At 29.2% G+C, this 18,340-nt stretch overlaps 2 protein-coding genes across 2 annotated transcripts; both read right to left on the bottom strand.

The window, feature by feature from the left end:
• Positions 1–621: 621 nt before the first annotated feature.
• On the bottom strand, positions 622–2,169 carry LOC105648223 (putative aquaporin NIP-type). Its single transcript, XM_012234544.4, has 5 exons — positions 1,938–2,169; positions 1,653–1,874; positions 1,249–1,446; positions 1,032–1,093; positions 622–903 (listed from the first exon to the last, which is right to left on the bottom strand). Exons 1-5 carry the CDS (start codon positions 2,073–2,075, stop codon positions 732–734), a joined length of 792 nt encoding a protein of 263 aa, XP_012089934.1. The 5' UTR covers positions 2,076–2,169; the 3' UTR covers positions 622–731.
• Positions 2,170–4,105: 1,936 nt separating this feature from the next.
• Positions 4,106–7,277, bottom strand: LOC105648200 (ARM repeat superfamily protein). The gene is made up of 2 exons (XM_012234512.4): positions 6,706–7,277; positions 4,106–5,317 (listed from the first exon to the last, which is right to left on the bottom strand). The coding sequence occupies exons 1-2, from the start codon at positions 6,993–6,995 to the stop codon at positions 4,465–4,467; spliced, it is 1,143 nt and encodes a 380-aa protein (XP_012089902.1). The 5' UTR covers positions 6,996–7,277; the 3' UTR covers positions 4,106–4,464.
• Positions 7,278–18,340: the final 11,063 nt, after the last annotated feature.

Below are 18,340 nucleotides of genomic sequence, written 5' to 3'. Positions count from 1 at the left end.
TTGTTAGCTACTACTCCTTTTGATTTTATTAATTATATATTTTTTACAATTTTTATAGAAGTTAAATGATTAACAGTGTTCAATTGATGATAGTCACATTCTAAAAAAAATAATGATAATTGTTAAAGGGATCTTTCGAATTTTCCTGGGAATTAAATACTTAATTATGTTCAATTAAGTATAGTTTCTTTTTAAAAATTTTTTAAAAGTTTTTAGTGAGTTAAATTAATATCAATACTAATACAAAATAAGATAACTTCTATTAATTAATATTAGAGAGCTAAAAATTAGACATTAAATTTCTAATTTAATGAAAATATTAATGATTTAGTTAAAAAATAATAATTTCTTATTTTATTTTTTAGCCAATCAAGAAGACAATTTACCATTATGAAATTTAAATATAAATACCCAAAGCAGTATAAAACCAGATTGAAAAAATTGATTTATCCAATTTTTTGGTACCTCTATTGATTCAAAATTCTGCTACCTACATATTAAATATCCTAATGCATGAATTAAAGTTAGGTTTATCTAGTTCATTCCAACAAACTAATTCAGCAATTCTTCCATATATACATAAAGCAAGAGAGACAAATAAATAAATAAATAAAATAAAAATAAAAACAAAAAAACTCTGCTAAAATATAGCAATAATAAATAATAATACAATTTTATCAACAAAGAATTTAATTATTTGACATGCTATTTTTCAATAACCTCTTCTTCTTTTACTCATCATCAAGTGGCTTATCAGTGGATCTTAACAAGTTATATGCAAATGCTCCTGCAATGGCTCCAACAATTGGCCCTGCTATATATACCCATAATCCTTTATATGTATGCTTAACTATTGCTGGCCCCAGGCTCCTTGCTGGGTTCATTGAAGCTCCTGAAACTGGTCTGCAAGATATAATTATTTCTTAATATTCATTATTAATTGTGCAATTATATAATTTTGAACAATCATTTATTGGTATTTATTTTTGACTAATTATATACTTAAGGTAGAAAAGTTGACATTGATTTACCCTGCCACAAAGACATTCAACAGTATTGTCATACCAACAGCAATCCCTCCTAGGTCTCCAACCTGTGAAAAACAAATTTAATTAGCAATTTTACAAGACAATCCAAAAAGAAAAATAATTATATGTTCAAGAAAAATAGAAATAAAAATTGCAAATTTGCAAATTTGCGCATTTTCGTTCAATTATATACATACAAAGTTGGGATAGAATGACAAACCGCTCTATCATCAGTGTTAACGCCGGAAACGACGAACATGAGGAGGAAGGTGATGATGATTTCTATTACTAATGACTGCACATTTGATCCAACTGGTAGGGTTCCAAAATATGCCATAGGAGTTATATCAAACAGTAAGGCTAATGTGCCACTAGCAAGAATTGATCCAATTACTTGTGCAACAATGTATAATGGTACCTATAACCACCAAAACACTTACCTCATGAGCAAAGAAAAAGCATCCATACCCAATTTGGGCATTTCATTTATTTATTTTTCTTAAAATTATAACTATTATTAAAAATGATTATAATTAAATCAAGAATGATGTTGTTCTAAATATTTCCGTTATGTTTGGTTCAATATTTATCTTCGGATAATTGACTAGTTAAGAAATATCTCACCTCCCGAAAAGGAAACCGGCGAAAAATGGCAGAAGCAATAGTGACGGCCGGATTAAAATGTGCACCGGAGACATGACCAACGGTATAAATCATAACCATTACAATTAGACCCCAAGACACACATATGCCTGGAAATGTGACTGATCCATAGATTTTGTTCACAGCAACAGCTCCACAACCAGCAAATATTACAAAATAGGTTCCAATAACCTCAGCAACTAACTAAAAAATAAGATTATTAATCAGCTAATCTCATAATTAATAATTAATTAACTAATTAATTACCTTTTGTATGATGGTGACAAAACAAGTAGATGAGCGAGAGGCAGTATTGTCATTTGGATTATTAGGTTTACTAGATTTCACCACTAACCCTTTTTCTGTATTGGAAATCTGTGTTTCTTCTTCAATTATATCAGGCATTGTTAAAGCAAAGCTAGTAATTAAGAAGGGCTAATGTGAAGAATTAGTATAGAAGAAGAGGATCAGGACGGTTTGAGGGTTTTTGTTAATTAGGTTTTTGAGTTTGTATATATAAATGAGGTGGAGTTTGGATTTATTATTATGGATATGCAGTTGAGTTAATTTAGGGAGTTGTTGAAGATTTGGAGGCTTATCCATACTTTGATTTTTATTTTTGAACACAGTAGCTTAGTGAACGTGGAGATCTTTCTTAGAACGTGATGGCGCTACATTTTGTTAGTTAAATTTTATTTTTCAATTTCCGATTTTTTATTTTATTTTAAATTCGTATATATGTGTTTTTGTGCAGGCTAAAAATTTGTAATTATAAAAATGGCTGAAGCTATAAAGGGATCTATTTTGTGAAGAGATTTATTTGGTAAACGCCTTTTAAATCGATAGATGATTGTTGTCTACTATGATCGTCAAAGTGTCATTCATTTAACAAAAGATCAAATTATTCGTGAAAAGACGAAATATATTGATGTGAGGTACCATTTCGTTCATAATTTTATTTTTTTTAAAGTAACATTTCAATTAAAAAAGATTAGTATTGCAGATAATTCAATTTATATCATGACCAAATCTTTTTCAGCAAGCAGACTTAGTATTTCTCAAAATAATAATTAAGGCTCTTGGATGGGGAAGGTGGAAAAAATTCTATTAATTTTGAAAATTTCAATTCAAAGTGGGGATTTGTTAACATATGCCTTGAAGTTTTTTTTTTTTTTTTTTTTAATTAAAGCCCATAATTATTGTTGGCCAACTTAATTATCTTTTACATATGAAAAATGGCCATGCTTTAAGATTAATGATTTATTGTTTTTAGTATTAAAAAAGAGAATTCGAACCTGACTTTATACCGTAAATATATTTATCACTGAAGTATGTCTTAACGTGCCGATTTATAATTTTGTTAAACAAGCATTAATTAGAAAACTATATACCTGGAAGCAAGCACTAACTATCCTCTATCGAATAAAATCATTTAACAACACTTCTATCGGTTGTCAATCATATTGCCATGCAACGGTTTGACTCTTGGAGTACTATAAATATGTCATACTGTTCGTTGGTCATTGATGCAAGAGTCTAAATATGAAAAAGCAATTTGTGAAGCTAGAAAACTTTATTTTACATTTTATTTATACGCAGCGTTCATTTAAACTTTAGATATAAAATTAATTTCTCGAAAGTGAGCGTTTTTCTTTTTTATAAATAGAGAGCGTTTTATCTTTTTGTGGATCTATTCAACACAAATACGGATTAATCAAGTAAAAAAAAAAAAAAAAGCATGTGAAATTTGAATGAATAGAAACGAAAAAACAGTGGAGGCCGTCAAAAACATGATTAGGCATTTAGGATCAGCTTAATATAATATAATATAATTACTAACGACAAAGTGGTTGCAACGAATACCAGAAAGCCAAAATTGAAAGGTTGCTACAAAGAGTAGACTCCTTGGTTGGTACAAGGAATTTGAAAACTCCTTTCAACTCTTTGAATCTGAAATTTCTAAATTCTCATGATTCTTGCCTCCTAATTTCCAATTCTCCTACCAAACTTGCTAAAAATCATATTCTTAAAAAAAAAAAAAAAAAAAAAAGAATGATTCCTTATATTCTTTTATACCAAAACAAAGCAACCAGCCTAACTGCCCTACTAAAGAAAGCAGTAGTTGAGCCAAACAAAGCATTTGCAGAAACTAATAAAAGAAGCAAAGGGGAAAGAAAAAATTATTAAACACCATAATGATTATGACTTCATGCCCATAAATCTTGAAAAGAAGGCCAACCCATAACCAATTCCACTCACTAACACTGTCCTTATCAAGAAACTGCATAGTGAATTGAATTCCGACCCCTGGGACATAGCAGACCTTATGGTTCTGTTTCATGTATCAATAGAGATTTCCAGTCATAATGGTAAAGCAGAGCCAAAATATTTCAAAATTTTCTGCTGGTTCTGTGGACAACGGAAAATAAAATTAGTTTCAAGATCAACAAAATCAGGTGCATTTCATTTCGAAATCGAAGGAAACATAAGTGACAGGGAAGGTTTTACGAACTGTATAATATTTGTTACAATAGTTTCTTTACAAGCCAACTCTTTTTTTTTTTTTTTTTTTTTTTTTGGGTTTTTTACAACTACAGACTATGATTTCAGCTTCTGACACAACTTCAAGATTATTGTTGCTCACCAGTCACCTGATACCAACACTAGGGCCTGGACTGGCATTTTTCTTCACTATACTTTTTTTTTTCTTTTTCTGTTTTATAAAGGAAAGCCTTATCTCACAAAACCCAAATGACAAAAAAGATAAAAGGGAGAAAATTTGATACCCAAATAATCATTTTAGGGAAACTTCAGAAGTACAAGTGCCAATAGGCAGATCACTTGGTGTGCAAACCATAGCTCTTTGTTGTAAATGTCTCAAACTCTGTTCCATGCTAACTTGAACCATCTCAGCTAACATCTTTTTTGCTTTACTAGATTGTTCATCACCATCTATCTGCGAAATAATGTTGCACACAATATTTTGTAGTGTATCTGGTTGAAGTTCTGACCTTGGATATGGAGTCTCCCTCAGTAACTGCAATAGCGTGTGCGCTTTTATCTGAGATTTTGGCGTTCCTTGTACTGTAAGCTCAAGAAGACCGGGAATAACACCTTCTTGAAGAATTGGTTCTCTATATTTACACCTATCACTTTGACACATTGTCAATAAAGCCCCAACAGCATGTTCTCGACTTTGCACTGACCCGTTTTCAAGTACTTCAACAACGGCAAGAACTCCACCTTCCTCCAATGTCAATGCAGTTCTACCTTCATCGAAATCCACTAAGGATTCTATTAGAGCACAACATTTTTCAGCTATTTTTGAAGATTTTTTACATGTCTTCAACAAACTAACTAGAGAAGGCATCGGATTAGTTTCTTTAATAATGTTGAGATTATCCGGATGTGTTGAAAGATTAGAAAGAGCCATTACTGCGTCAAACTGAGCTTGTAAACTTCCATATCTAAGGATTTCCACTAATAGAGGAATGGCACCAGAAGCACTTATAATCGGCTTGTTAACAGCAGATGCTGATAGAGTAAGCAAAGATGCTGTTGCATATTCCTGCAAGTTTAAATTATCTGATTGCAGAAAGCCAATTATCGGTTCCAAGGCTCCAGCTTCAACAATGCTCTTTTTATTCCTGCAAAATATATTCATGTGTATAAGAAGTCTTGGCAAAACAGAGTGCATGTACAGTAAAAATCATCAAAATAGCCCCCATTACAAAATTATTACAGACAAAGAATATGTTAATTAAATAACACTAATAGCGAGCGAAAATCAACAAAAGAACAGAACAACATCCAATTATGCCACATAATTTCTACAGCCACAAGAGAATGTGTGCTATATAAAAGCAAAAAGTTCTATCATCTAAAGGTTAAAGAGTTTTCTCTCAGCACTATAATTGGATTGATTTCCCCACAATCAAAATGTTCATTGAATTGTCGAATGGAAAAAACGGGTGTTAAAATAAAAACAAAAAGTTTTGCTATTTTAAGAATAAAGGCTTTATGACAGCAGCATTATTGAATTGGTTTTCCCACTATCAAACTATTAGGTGAATTGAGAAATATGGAAAGAAAATGTGAGGTAAAAAATATAATTACAGAATATTTTTCTTGGTAAATAATAACTTTTCCATGGAAAAGAAAGACCAAGAAAAGAAAAGAAAGAAACTTTCATCCTCACCAAACTGATCTCATTGTTATTGTGATAACTTCAAAGAAAAGATAAGGAGAAAAGAAAAATTAAAAAGACATAAAATTGACAAAAAGAAAGAGTAACCTGTGAAGCAAAGAACAACCACCGCCCGCCAATCAAACGAATTTCAACTTTCAACTAAAAAAGCATCCAATTCTTTCTTTATAAACACTAATTAAGCTCATTTGTGAAAAAAGCACCGACACAAAAATATCATGCCAAAAAGAAATAATATATGGTATTTATTTAACCAAAACGTGATTCAGGTCATCTAGCAATATATAAAACAATCCTTCTGTTTGGATGCCCACAAAATGAAGAAAAAGGAAAATAAAAGAAAAATTAACATGAAACTTGGAATCCCTTTTTCTGGAATTTCATTTTCCAATAAAGGCACTTGGACATATAATTAAAGCCATGTAATTAGAAGTAAAAGAAAAAAGTTACTACGAAGATTAGAATTGAGTAAAGAATAGATTCCGAAGAATATATTCTCTTTTTTCAATACCCATATTGAGGAATCCGAGGAAAAATAATATATTAAGAAGAAACAAAGCAAAAAGTTAGTCTAAACTGAAATACAGTTGAGTTGCATCTCAAGCAAAGAACAACTTTCCTTTTAAAATTCGAAAACATAAAATATCTCAGTTTAAAAAATCGGGAAATCTCAAATAATACACATAAAAGCACATATGAACTTAAATAATTCCCAGGACTTGAACAAATAAAAATGGAAAACGAAGATGAAATTAAATTAAAAATTCATAAAAATTTTCAAAAAACAAGGCCAAGAATAACTTAAAGAGAAACAGAGAAAATGCATACTTCTCGTCTTGAACAGCAAGATTGAGAAGGGCGAGGAGAGCGGACTCATGGCACTCAGTTGAGTCGACAATTCGAAGCATAGAAACAAGCGGATTAACAGCTTGAGCTAATTGGCGGCGACACCGCTGAGAGGTCTTAGTGAGGCGGCGGATTTCTTTAGCAGCTTCAATCTTGGAATCAAGGTCGTCAGATTGGATGAGCCACAGAGCTCGTTGTACGGAAGAGATGGCAGCTCGAGGCGTACCGGTATCGGGGGAAGAAAAGCCCTGGTTCTCTGTGCAAGAATCCATTCAAAAGAAAAAAAATAAAAAGAAGAAAAAGAAGAAAAAGAAGAAGAGAAGATGAAGGAGGAGGAGGAGGAAAGTACTATCGTGTATGTGTCCGGGCAAGAGAGAGAAAAAATCTGCGAGAATTTATGCAAGAGAAAGAAGAGAGAGAGAGAAGAAACGTATGGTTGCGGTGGTAGTGATGGGAGAGGCGTTAAGCAACGGTTAAAAATAGTAAGTTAAAGATGGGAGCTAGGGAGGAGTCGTGTGTGGGGTGTGCTTTGCTTTTTTTATTTTATTTTATTTTTGCTTTCTAGAGACTAGAGAGGGTAGTTTGGCTTTCCAATATAAGCAAGCAAATATAGGATGGTAGTTGATGTTGGCAGCATGGTCTCTTTAGTTGTTTTTATTTTTTTTATTTTTTTTTTAGTTTGGTAAATTCTTCTTTGAGGTTTTATGTTTTCTTTTTCTTTTTTTTTCTTTTTACTATTTTATTATTGAACTTTATCAAAATATATGACTTTGCTCTTGTATTTTTTTTAAATACATAATTTTATTCTTATTTTTTGATTGCACTATGTTGTTATATTATTCTGTATTTCGTAAAATACAAAACAACATAGTTAATTTTGATAAAATATATAACAAAATAGTCAATAAATATAAGAATAGATTAATCAATTTAAAAAAAAAAATACAATGAAAAAATAGTAATGTATTGACGAAAAAATATAAAAAATTGATAAAAAAAAGACATAATAATATAACACAGATACAAAAAAATACAAAATTATATATTTTTAAAAATATATATGCGATATTATATATTATATATTATGAAAAATGGTAACTTTCCCTTGTTTTTTTTTTTTTTTTTTTTTTTTTTGAGAGCTCTTGTTTTTAATTTGTTGTTTTAACTTTTAGATATTTTCTTAATTGATTATAAAATCCTAACTTGTGCTTCAAATATTAAATGGTAACTTCACAATATTTATTTTGGTCTTTGTTGGTTCATTGAAATAGCAGTTTTAATACAGTGAATTAATTATTTTGAAACAACGAGACCTTAAATAAAGATTCTAATTCCGAAGCTATCATATCAATTTTCGTTCATTTGTTCATTTCAAATTGCAATGCATGCTGATGAGATTCAATTTCTAAAAATGGCTACGTCTTTCTATTAAAAGAACCAGCTTCAATCCTAATTTCAATTCGGTTTAAAAATGAAAATCTTAAATGTATTCCCATACGACTCTACTGCAAATTGCTACCCTTGTTGAAAGAAGAACCCCTAACTTCTTTTCCAAATTTAATATAATTTTTTTTTACAACAGAAGTATATTTGAAGGAAGTAAGAATCCTTTATATTTACATTATTTTTTTACCAATAATATATTGGTTGGGATAGTAAGCCGTTTTTAATTTCTGCATTCGTCTTTGAGAAGAGGGATAAATTCCTTCATGGATAATCAATCATTGAACTACTTAGCCAATAACAATTTAAAATTAACTTTAAAGCTTATCAAATTAACATATATTAGTTTACAAATTTATCACAATCTTTATTATATTGCTTAGATTTTTTTTTTTTTTGGAGTATTAAAAGAGGAGGATTCGAATCTATATATATTATCAGGTCGTATATGCACTTAATATTAGATTATATCTTGGTAGTACATGCACCCATTAATTTGTTTCGTCAATGTGCATGATCATTGAAGACAGAGAAGTGCGTGGGATATCAAATTCTTCCTTTTCCCTTCTGTGTTTCTTCTTCTCCATGAAAAACGCCCCTCTCTCTCCTCTTCATGGGCAACTGAAAAGTCACAGGCAAAGAGATAGCTTCCTTGACCATGTCCACGGCGATGATGACTTGCCTATGCAATCTCTATATAAAATATACCTCGTTTGCTTTCCAACTTTGGTTTAAATATAACTTAGGATCTCATCAAGAGATGTGGGGTTTGTGGTGATATCTGAACTTTCAGCAAACATAAGTTTTCTATATTTATTAATTTAGCATTTAAAGTTATTTGGGTGGATGACTTATGCGTAGAGATGGAGGCGGGGCAGATACCCGCAAAATTTAAGCTACTCATATCCATATCTATTTAGAATTTTACTATTTGTATCCATTTAAATATCCATTACCCAAATCCATTTAAATTTTTACCATCCATACCCGTTATAAACCCGTTTAAAATAACCTTATACGGGTAGGATATCCGCGAATTTTAACTATCCAAATCCAAACTTATTTAAAATACAATCTTTATCAATAGTGGACAGGATACCCGTGGGGTACCCAATAGTGGGTAGTGGATATCCAAAGATCTATATCTATACCTTACCCATATTCATTATAAGTAGTAATTTCACTAGTTGTAACTGTCTCAAACCCATTTATAACTACTCTATCTTATTTAAATGGATTGGAATGTGGCGGGTACCTTAAAATACTCCCGCACTGCTTCCATCCCTATGTTATGCGTTTAATATGGGTATTGATTAGAGGTTGAGGGTTTGGTTTGGTTTGGTAAGGTTAAACTCTAGCCATTTGTGATTTAATTTTCATGAGAGAAAATTTGGAAAAATAAAAGCAAAATTATTGTTGACATTATTGTTTTGATTCTTGAATATAAAATAGTGAATGAAGAATTATGTAATTAATTTCTTATCTTAATTTTCTAATGTGATCTCTGATTTAAATAAATTCCATCTTGAGATTTCAACAATTTATATTCAAACTAACCTTTTCTTGATTTTTAAGAGCTATTTTCATTTTTTCTTTATAGATTGACATATATGAATGAGCCCTCTTATAACTTATTCCCACCCAATATCATGCTTTCAAGTCATCATGAAGCATATTCATTACGAAAGTTTAGGAATGAAACGTGGAGTTATGAAAGCAGCCATTTTTAAATAGAGAAATATCCAAATACATATATTATTCTTTTCAATGATCTATATTTGTAGCAATGAAATACTATTCTTCCTCCCCCAAACGTTAATGGTCGATTAAGAGGAACATTCAGCTTTTTTTTTTTTTTTCTTTGACCGCATGAACCACACGACATATTTCCGGTCCATTTGATAGAAAAATGAACAAATATGACTAATTTGGAGTGTAATTTGTAAAAAAAAAAAAAAAAAATCATTTTGGGGCTTTTTGTACATTGAACGAGTTAGAGAGTAAAATGAGACTTTTTTTTTTAATTTTATTTTAGTTCTAGCTCCATCAATCATTGATGAAAGAGAACTGGATTGAATCGGTTGACCCGTGATTGAACCGGCCACAAAATCGATTGATCCAAACAGATTTCTTAGTATTTTTAATTATTTATTATTATATTATAATTATCTTAAATTATAATTATTTAATTAATATATATTATTAATATTTTCATGACCACTAATTAAGCATTAACCCACCGGTTAAACCAACGATCAATCCATTCAGTTTTTTATCTGGTTAATGTCTGAGCAGGGTTTAATAACACTGCATCAATGCCTAAAATAATTAACAATTAATTCTATATTAAAATTCACTCAAAGTCATTATTAAAAAATAAATTGAAAAATTTTAGTAAGATTTTATAATAAAAATTACCATATTATTGATATTATTTCAATTTCAAGTCCATTAACATTAAATAATTAATAATTAATACTATTTTTGTGTGTATTCTCTTCAAATTATGAAATAACCAATTAAAGGTAAGATCAAACCTAAAGCCAAATGTATAATAAAGGTATGATCATAATTTTTTTTCCTAGATCCGCCTTTGGTTGCGCTTACTTTCAACACAGCCTAAGCCATTTTAATTAGTTCACCTTTCTCATTTATATACCACTTAGTATTAGGTGTATTTATTCAATATGGGATTACCCATACACTTCATCAGCAGTATCGTAACAGAAATAGTAAATGATGCTACCTTCCTTTGACACTCTAATCATCTTCGTAAATTTCCCTTCCATCTTTAATAAACTCATAAATGGATGGATAAACTGACCATCTTACCAAATATCTAATCTATATTTTATGACATAGGTAACGTGTAAAATCAAATTAGATTAGGAATGGAGAAATCCAACCCCCTTTTGTATAAATAGTTTTTTATTATAAATATTTCAATTTAATAATTGATTTACATAGTATAAATAAATTGAATTAATTTGGCTTAATCTCTTATATATATATATATTTTTTGAACAAAGAATAAACTTGATGAAATCAAATCTAAATTACAAGATCTAGAAAAAGATACAAAACCATAAGAAAAATCACCAAACTCAAAATAGAAGAGCAATGAAAGGAAAAAGCTCATAGGTGTCACCTATTTATTACCGCTATCATGATTTAGAGATTGAATCTTGGGAGGAAGTCTTGAAAGCCAAATTAGAGTGAGTTGCCAGAAAAGAAAAGATTGTCTAAGCAATCTACTAATAAATGCAGAGAGAAATTTTCCAAATTGCTAATTTTTCATGGACCCTCATGGCCTTTTAAAGTGAAATACTGGAACTCCATATGAAAATATATAAACAAGAATTCCTTAAGCGGCCACATGCATAGAATTGCACAAAGAAAGAGTAGGTCCATAAATCTATCTTGGTAAAAATGGATGAGACCATGGATTAAGCCAAGCCCTGAAGGGTGGGAAAAGCTACAAAAACAAGGAAAAAGAATGGAAAGAAAAAAAGAAGACAAAAAGATATTCCCTTTGTCTTAAAATATAAGTCGTTTAAAGTTTTTGCACAAGGATTAAAGAAGCAATTAACTCTACTAAATTATAACAAACTCAAAAGTAATTTAACCAAATTATCCTTTATCTCAAAATCAATAGTTATTTGTGAAGTATTTATTATATTTAGTGTAAAAGGGCAACATTGGAAAAATATCATTTATTATTTCTTGAAATACACAAAATGACTTATATTTTGTGATAAAATAACAAATCAAAAACGACTTATATTTTGGAATAAATGGAGTAGCTATTATACCATGTCCCAAAAAGATCGTCACATTTTCTTTTTTATAAATTTTAAGAAAATGCAATCAATGCTGTGATAGTTTATATTTTTCATTTTTTTTACCCTTATTCACAGTTTATATTTTTCATTTTTTTTACCCTTATTCACATAGTAAATTAGCTCTAACTTTGTAGATGTAATTAAATGCAACTACATATAAAAGTGAATTTATTGAAAGGTAAAATAAAAAAAAAAAGGAATTTTAAATGCACACAACAAATAGAAGTAAACCATTATTTTATGATGTCCCAAAATGGAATAGTATACTATCTTTATAGGATGGAAGGAATACATGTTAAGTATCACCGGCAATGACCTACACAAAGTCACTAGAGGCTGTTGTTAGGGTTGAGAGAAGAAAAAAGAGAGGATCTCAGTAATGGTGTTCAGTTTAATCTTATAATTGGACATATTTAAATGTAATACTCTCCCGTTCCATATTGTTTACATGATTTAATAAAACACATATATTAAGAATTTAGTCAATAAAAATTATTTTACCTTTTTTTACCCTTAACTCGTTAAGGTATTAATAAAAGTTTTTCATTTGATGAAGGATCATAAAAGTTATCGTGATAAAACTAATTGTTTACATATATAAATTTAAAAATATTGCAAACATTTTGAGACATTCAAAAAAGAATAACAAGCAAACAAAATAGAACGGAGAGAGTACAATAATTAGAAACAATTATGGAATGAATTCTTTTTCCAAATCTATTTAGGGGTTAAATTAATCGTAAAATTACAAATTGGGACACCATAGTACAAAATTTAGATGTGAAATGTTCACAATAAATCCAACATCCTGGATAAATAGACCTATTAGGCCATTTCCCAAGAATGATGGTGTAAAACAACTTTTTATTGGGAATTATAGCCTGTTTGTTCGGTGGTTCTAATCAGCTGATAGCGGTTACTAATAGCTGGTGGCTGATAGCTATTGGCTGATAGCAGTTAGCTGATCATTATTTGTGTTTGATAAAACTTTAGTAGTTGTTCTTGTTAAAATATAAAATGACTATTAAAGCATAATTTTATATATATATATATATATATTAAATAATAATATATTTTTATTTTTATTTTTTTAGCCAATCAAAATCATGAAAGCATTTTAAAAAATTATTAATAAAATTATATTCTTTAATAGACATAGGATTTGAATTATATAAGATATCAATATAACCAATTAAATTCGAGATGCTTAAAAATAATAATTTTTTATTTTATTTTTTGGCTAACCAAATTAGAGCATAATTTGTAATTAAAAAAATTTAACCATATCCTTTCCAAATCAAATCTAAATCATCTAGATATAATTATTTAAAATAAATTGAAAAAAATGTAAAAATTTTCAAATGTCTCATTTACATATATTATTTAAAATAATAATGTTGAAGCCATATTATAAATAATAATAATAATAATAATAATAATAATAATAATAATAATAATAATAATAATAATAACAAATTATTAAATTATTATTATTAATTTACATAATAATATAATGAAATAAAATATAATTAGACACAATAAGATAACAATAGTAAAAATTTAAAATTTTGAAATGCTTACTAACTATATTTAATTATCTATTAAAAAAATCAAAAAAATCCAATCAAATTATAAAAATATTATATATATTTTTAGTTTAAAATTTTTTAATTGGTTAAACTAAGGTTATTTTAGAATATCTTAAATTTCACAAGGATGGTATCGGCAATCACATTATTTCCGCCTCATTTCTATATATATATATATATAAAAAATTTAAGGTGACTATATTAATTTTATTTTAATTTATTATATAAATAACAATATTAATTAAAATTTCAAAATAATATTTAAAAAAGTTTTGAATAAGTATAAACAAAATTATCATGAAAATATTAATTTAAAAAAAATAATTTTATTAACAATTATTTTCTTCTGAGGTTAATGAAGTCCAAAATAATATAAATACGAATCAGCTACCAGCTCATGTGAAAAAGTTTTTAAATATAGTTTTATAGAAACAATAGCTGATTGAGACTTCTATCAGCTGTCTGTTACTAATTAAAAAGCTTACCAAACACCTGCAACTTATCTGTTGGATATGAAACAGTTGCATGAATTAGCTAAACCAAACGTGCACTCTTAGTGCCATAACTGATTGGTGCCCAGTTTGAAATTTCACTCCTATTGTTGGTCTCAAGTTCGAAAGTCTATCCTCAATCCTGTAATTTGTATTTAAATTGTTATTTTTTCGTTTATGGATTCAATTTATATCTGCATTTATAATTTTCACCCTTTATTCATGTTGCTCATTTTGGTATGATTGCGGTTTAGTTTTAAATTTAAATCAAATTGAAATTATATTCAATAGTTTTCAGATTGAAACCATAATGGAATTATATATTTACAGTTTGGTTTCTTTTCTTTATTTTTTTTAAATCGTAAAACATATATATATATAAGCTAGTCAAGTTTTAAAGCTAGTCAAGTCTTTAACAGGGATTTACGGATTACCAACAAAAGCTTTTAGGACCGTTTAACAGATTTGAATCTTGTAAAAGGAATAATTTTTAGTGAAGTAAATACTATGATGAAATGATTTAATTTTATATTTATCACAATAATGAATTTTACTTCAGAAAAGGAGTAATTTAAAGAAAATGAATAATATATGAGAAGTTTTGCAATTCTTTACAAGTTTGTAGTCAAGTCTTTAAAGCTAGTCAAGTCTTTACTTTAATCTAGTCAAGTCTTTAAAGAAACAAAGAAGTCTTTATTCAACACGTCTTTACAATTCATAAATATGAAGAGAAGAAAGATTATTACTAGGATTGATATAGATACATACACAAATATTTAAATATAGATTATAACTATGAACTAAAATGCTATGATTAATTGGATTTATATGAATACTTATATAATTCATTAAATATAAAATCAACATACAATTTAAACAGTTTTTCTGATGTGGAAGATCAGACTAAGCTGCATCCACAGAGCATACTTATCACAAACAAAATCAATTTACCAAATAATTTTTTGTACCAACAACTCAACCAATTTTAATTAATTTATTTTAATTAAGGTTTAGGGTTCCTGCAACCTTAACCTGGGATCCCCAGAATTAAGTCAGAGTGTGGAGGGAGAAGAGAAAGGTGCCGTAAACACGGACTTATATTCGTAGCAGTTTAAAATAAAATACAAACTTTATTTATTTACAAAATATAAATACAAGATTTAAAACTTACAATAGTTTTAGATACTTTCTCCACTTGAACTCTTACAACTTGAACTAGGAGCACAGAAGGAGAGAGGGATTCTAGGTAATAACTTAAAGACTAAAACTTATGCCTTCACAAGGGGAGAGGCTCCCTTTTTAATAGGAAAATTGGCGAATCTTTACTATTAATGAATAGTTCCTTGTCTGCCACTGGCTGAGGAAGATGCCTTGGCCTTTACTGTTGGAGATGCCTTGGCCTTTACTGTTGGAGATGCCTTGGCTTTTACTATTTGAAAATGACTTGGTGACTTAACTTTTACTGTTGCAAATGCCTCTTTTACAATGTGTCGGAACATGATGAGGAGGAAGAAGTTAACGTGTCCTTTTTCTTTGCTTTTCTTTTTATTTTTTCTTTTCTTTTTCCTTTAGCTTTGCCTTTCTTGTCTTTATCTTTTTGCTTTTGACTTGCTTTGCTTCGGATTTTTATGATATCGCTATCATCACTGTCGTCACTAGATGAACTAGATGATGAGGATGATGGTAAAACGATTTTACCCTTGCTTTTATGGTGTGTAGTGTTTGAAGATTTACTGGAGGATGCACTGTGGGCTTTACTGGTGGATGGTTTTATGGGCTGATTTGAACTGGTTGAGAGTTGTTCAGACATCTCTTGACAGATCAATCTATATTCTTCTGCTGTTTTAGCTGCAGCTAACCGAGCCTGACATTGGGCTTTTTGGATACCAAACTGGGGGTTATCCTGAATAGCTAATGTATGGGCATAGGTTAAAGCTGGTTTAGATGGGCTGGATAATTTATTGCGGATCCATTGACTAATTTTATGTTCAGTGGTGGAATTCTTGAATGATCCCCACCATTTTATTTTATGTCTTTTTATTATCATGGGAATTTGGCTTCCTGGAACATACTGATAATCAAAATACCATTGATATACCCATGGGGTAAAGAAGGTCATACAATAATACATCAAAGAAGGAATATGAACTTCTTCAGGTTTAGGTTTATAATGGGTTTTAAAGAACTGGTACAAATAATGGATATCATGAGGAATGATTTCCTCTGAAATTCCTTTAAATTGCCACCATCTTTTAAACCAATTTGGGATTTTTAAATCAGTGCGTATATTTTGATCAAAATATATTAACCATGAATGAGTAGTGGTGGGATTTTGAAGACAAAATATCTTATCCCACGCTTTTTTATAATCAAAATAATTATAACTCATATTATATTTATGTAATCCTTTAAATTTTACTGGTGTTACTAAAGAAGGTACGGGCCAATCCTTAGGATGGATGACGCGTTTTATTTTTATAGAAGAATAAGAAATAATGCCATTTTTATCAAAAGTATGTTTGATGTTTACTGATTCAGTATCTAATAATATATTATTATAATAGGCCTGAGGTTTTGACAAATCTGTTGGCATAAAAAACCAATTCTCAGGATAATAATTTTTTATAATTTGCCAAGGATTATTATGATTATAACCATCCTCAACTTCGATTTCAAAATCAAATAAATTTTTATCAAACCATTTATGTATATTACCAGTAGATTTATATTGGATTTTTGGCAAATCCACAGCCATCAACGGATTTGATAACTCTTTACTGTCTACCGTTTGAGACAGAGTAGTCGTATCATGAGCGGATACGATCGCTTTAGATTTAGAAGACATACCTGGGTCCTCTGTTGAAGAGGATGCCATTCCCTGCAGTGCTTTAATTACTTCAGGAGATTGAGAAAGTTCCTCAATCCATTTTTTAAGGTCTTTAGGAGAGGTGGTTTTAGTGGTTAAGGTTTTACTAAGATCTTCAGAGTGCTCAGAAAGAGCTTTAGTTGGAGAGCTGGAATCTTGTTTAATTTCTTTCCCTTTATCCTTCTTTCTTCCCATTGTTCTGTAAGAATTCTCTAGTTAGAAAGTCTGGAATATTATTATCATTACCTTTAATATATTCTATGTCAAATTCAAAAATACTTAAAAGCGCTTGCCATCGAGCAAAAATTTGTTTAGAGGCAAGGTTTTGGACATCTTTCTGCAAAACTTCTTTTGCAGATTTACAATCAATACGAAGTAAAAATTTTTGATTTAAAAGATCAGATTGAAATTTATTTATACAAATAACAATGCTTAAAATTTCTTTTTTAATGGTAGAATAATTTAATTGAGTTGGAGTCCAATGACCTGAAGTATATTGGATTATTCTTTCTTTACTATTAATTTTTTGTTTTAAAATTCCGCCATAACCAATATTAGAAGCATCAGTTTCAACAATTTTAAAAGCAGTAGGATCAGGAATATATAAATAAGGAATTTCTTTTACTAATGATTTTATCTTTTTTACGAGTTGAGTATGCTGAGTTGTCCAAGGACCAGCATTTTTACAAAGTCTATTATGTAAAGGTTTTATCATGCAATTTAAATTTGGATAAAAATCAATAACATAATTTAAACAACCAAGAAAACGTTGTAATTGGGGTTTATTAGTAATTTCATCAGGAAATTTTTCACCAAAAACAAGTGCTCTTTCTATAGGTTGAATCTTACCTTGTTCAATATAATGGCCTAAAAATCTAATTTTAGTTTTGAATAGATCCATCTTTGTTTTACTAAGTGCTAAACCATTTTGCCTAATTACCATACAAAAAGTTTTTAAGTGTTTAAAATGATCATCAATAGTTTGACTAAATATTAACACATCATCAATGTATACTATACAAAATTTACTATAGGGATTAAATATGTCATTCATGATCCTCTGAAATTCAGAAGGAGCATTTTTTAATCCAAAAGGCATTACATTCCATTCATATTGACCAAATGGAACTGTGAATGCTGTTTTATATCTGTCTTTAGGATCAATTTGAATCTGCCAATAACCAGATTTCATATCAAATTTACTAAAAATATTTGCATTGTATAATTTCTTTAATAGGTCTTTTTTATTAGGAATTGGATATCTGATCCATTTTAAAGCTGTATTTAATGGTTTATAATTTATTACTAGTCTTGGAACACCTCGTTCAATTTCAGCATTTTTATTGACATAAAAAGCTGCACATGACCAAGGACTTCTAGATTTAC

This window comes from Jatropha curcas, chromosome 4, assembly GCF_041381405.1.
Source record: "Jatropha curcas cultivar XTBG-Jc1 chromosome 4, XTBG_Jcur_1.0, whole genome shotgun sequence".
NCBI lineage: Eukaryota > Viridiplantae > Streptophyta > Magnoliopsida > Malpighiales > Euphorbiaceae > Jatropha > Jatropha curcas.
The sequence above is the reverse complement of the archived record's forward strand: the minus strand, read 5'-3'. Positions and strand labels throughout refer to the sequence as shown.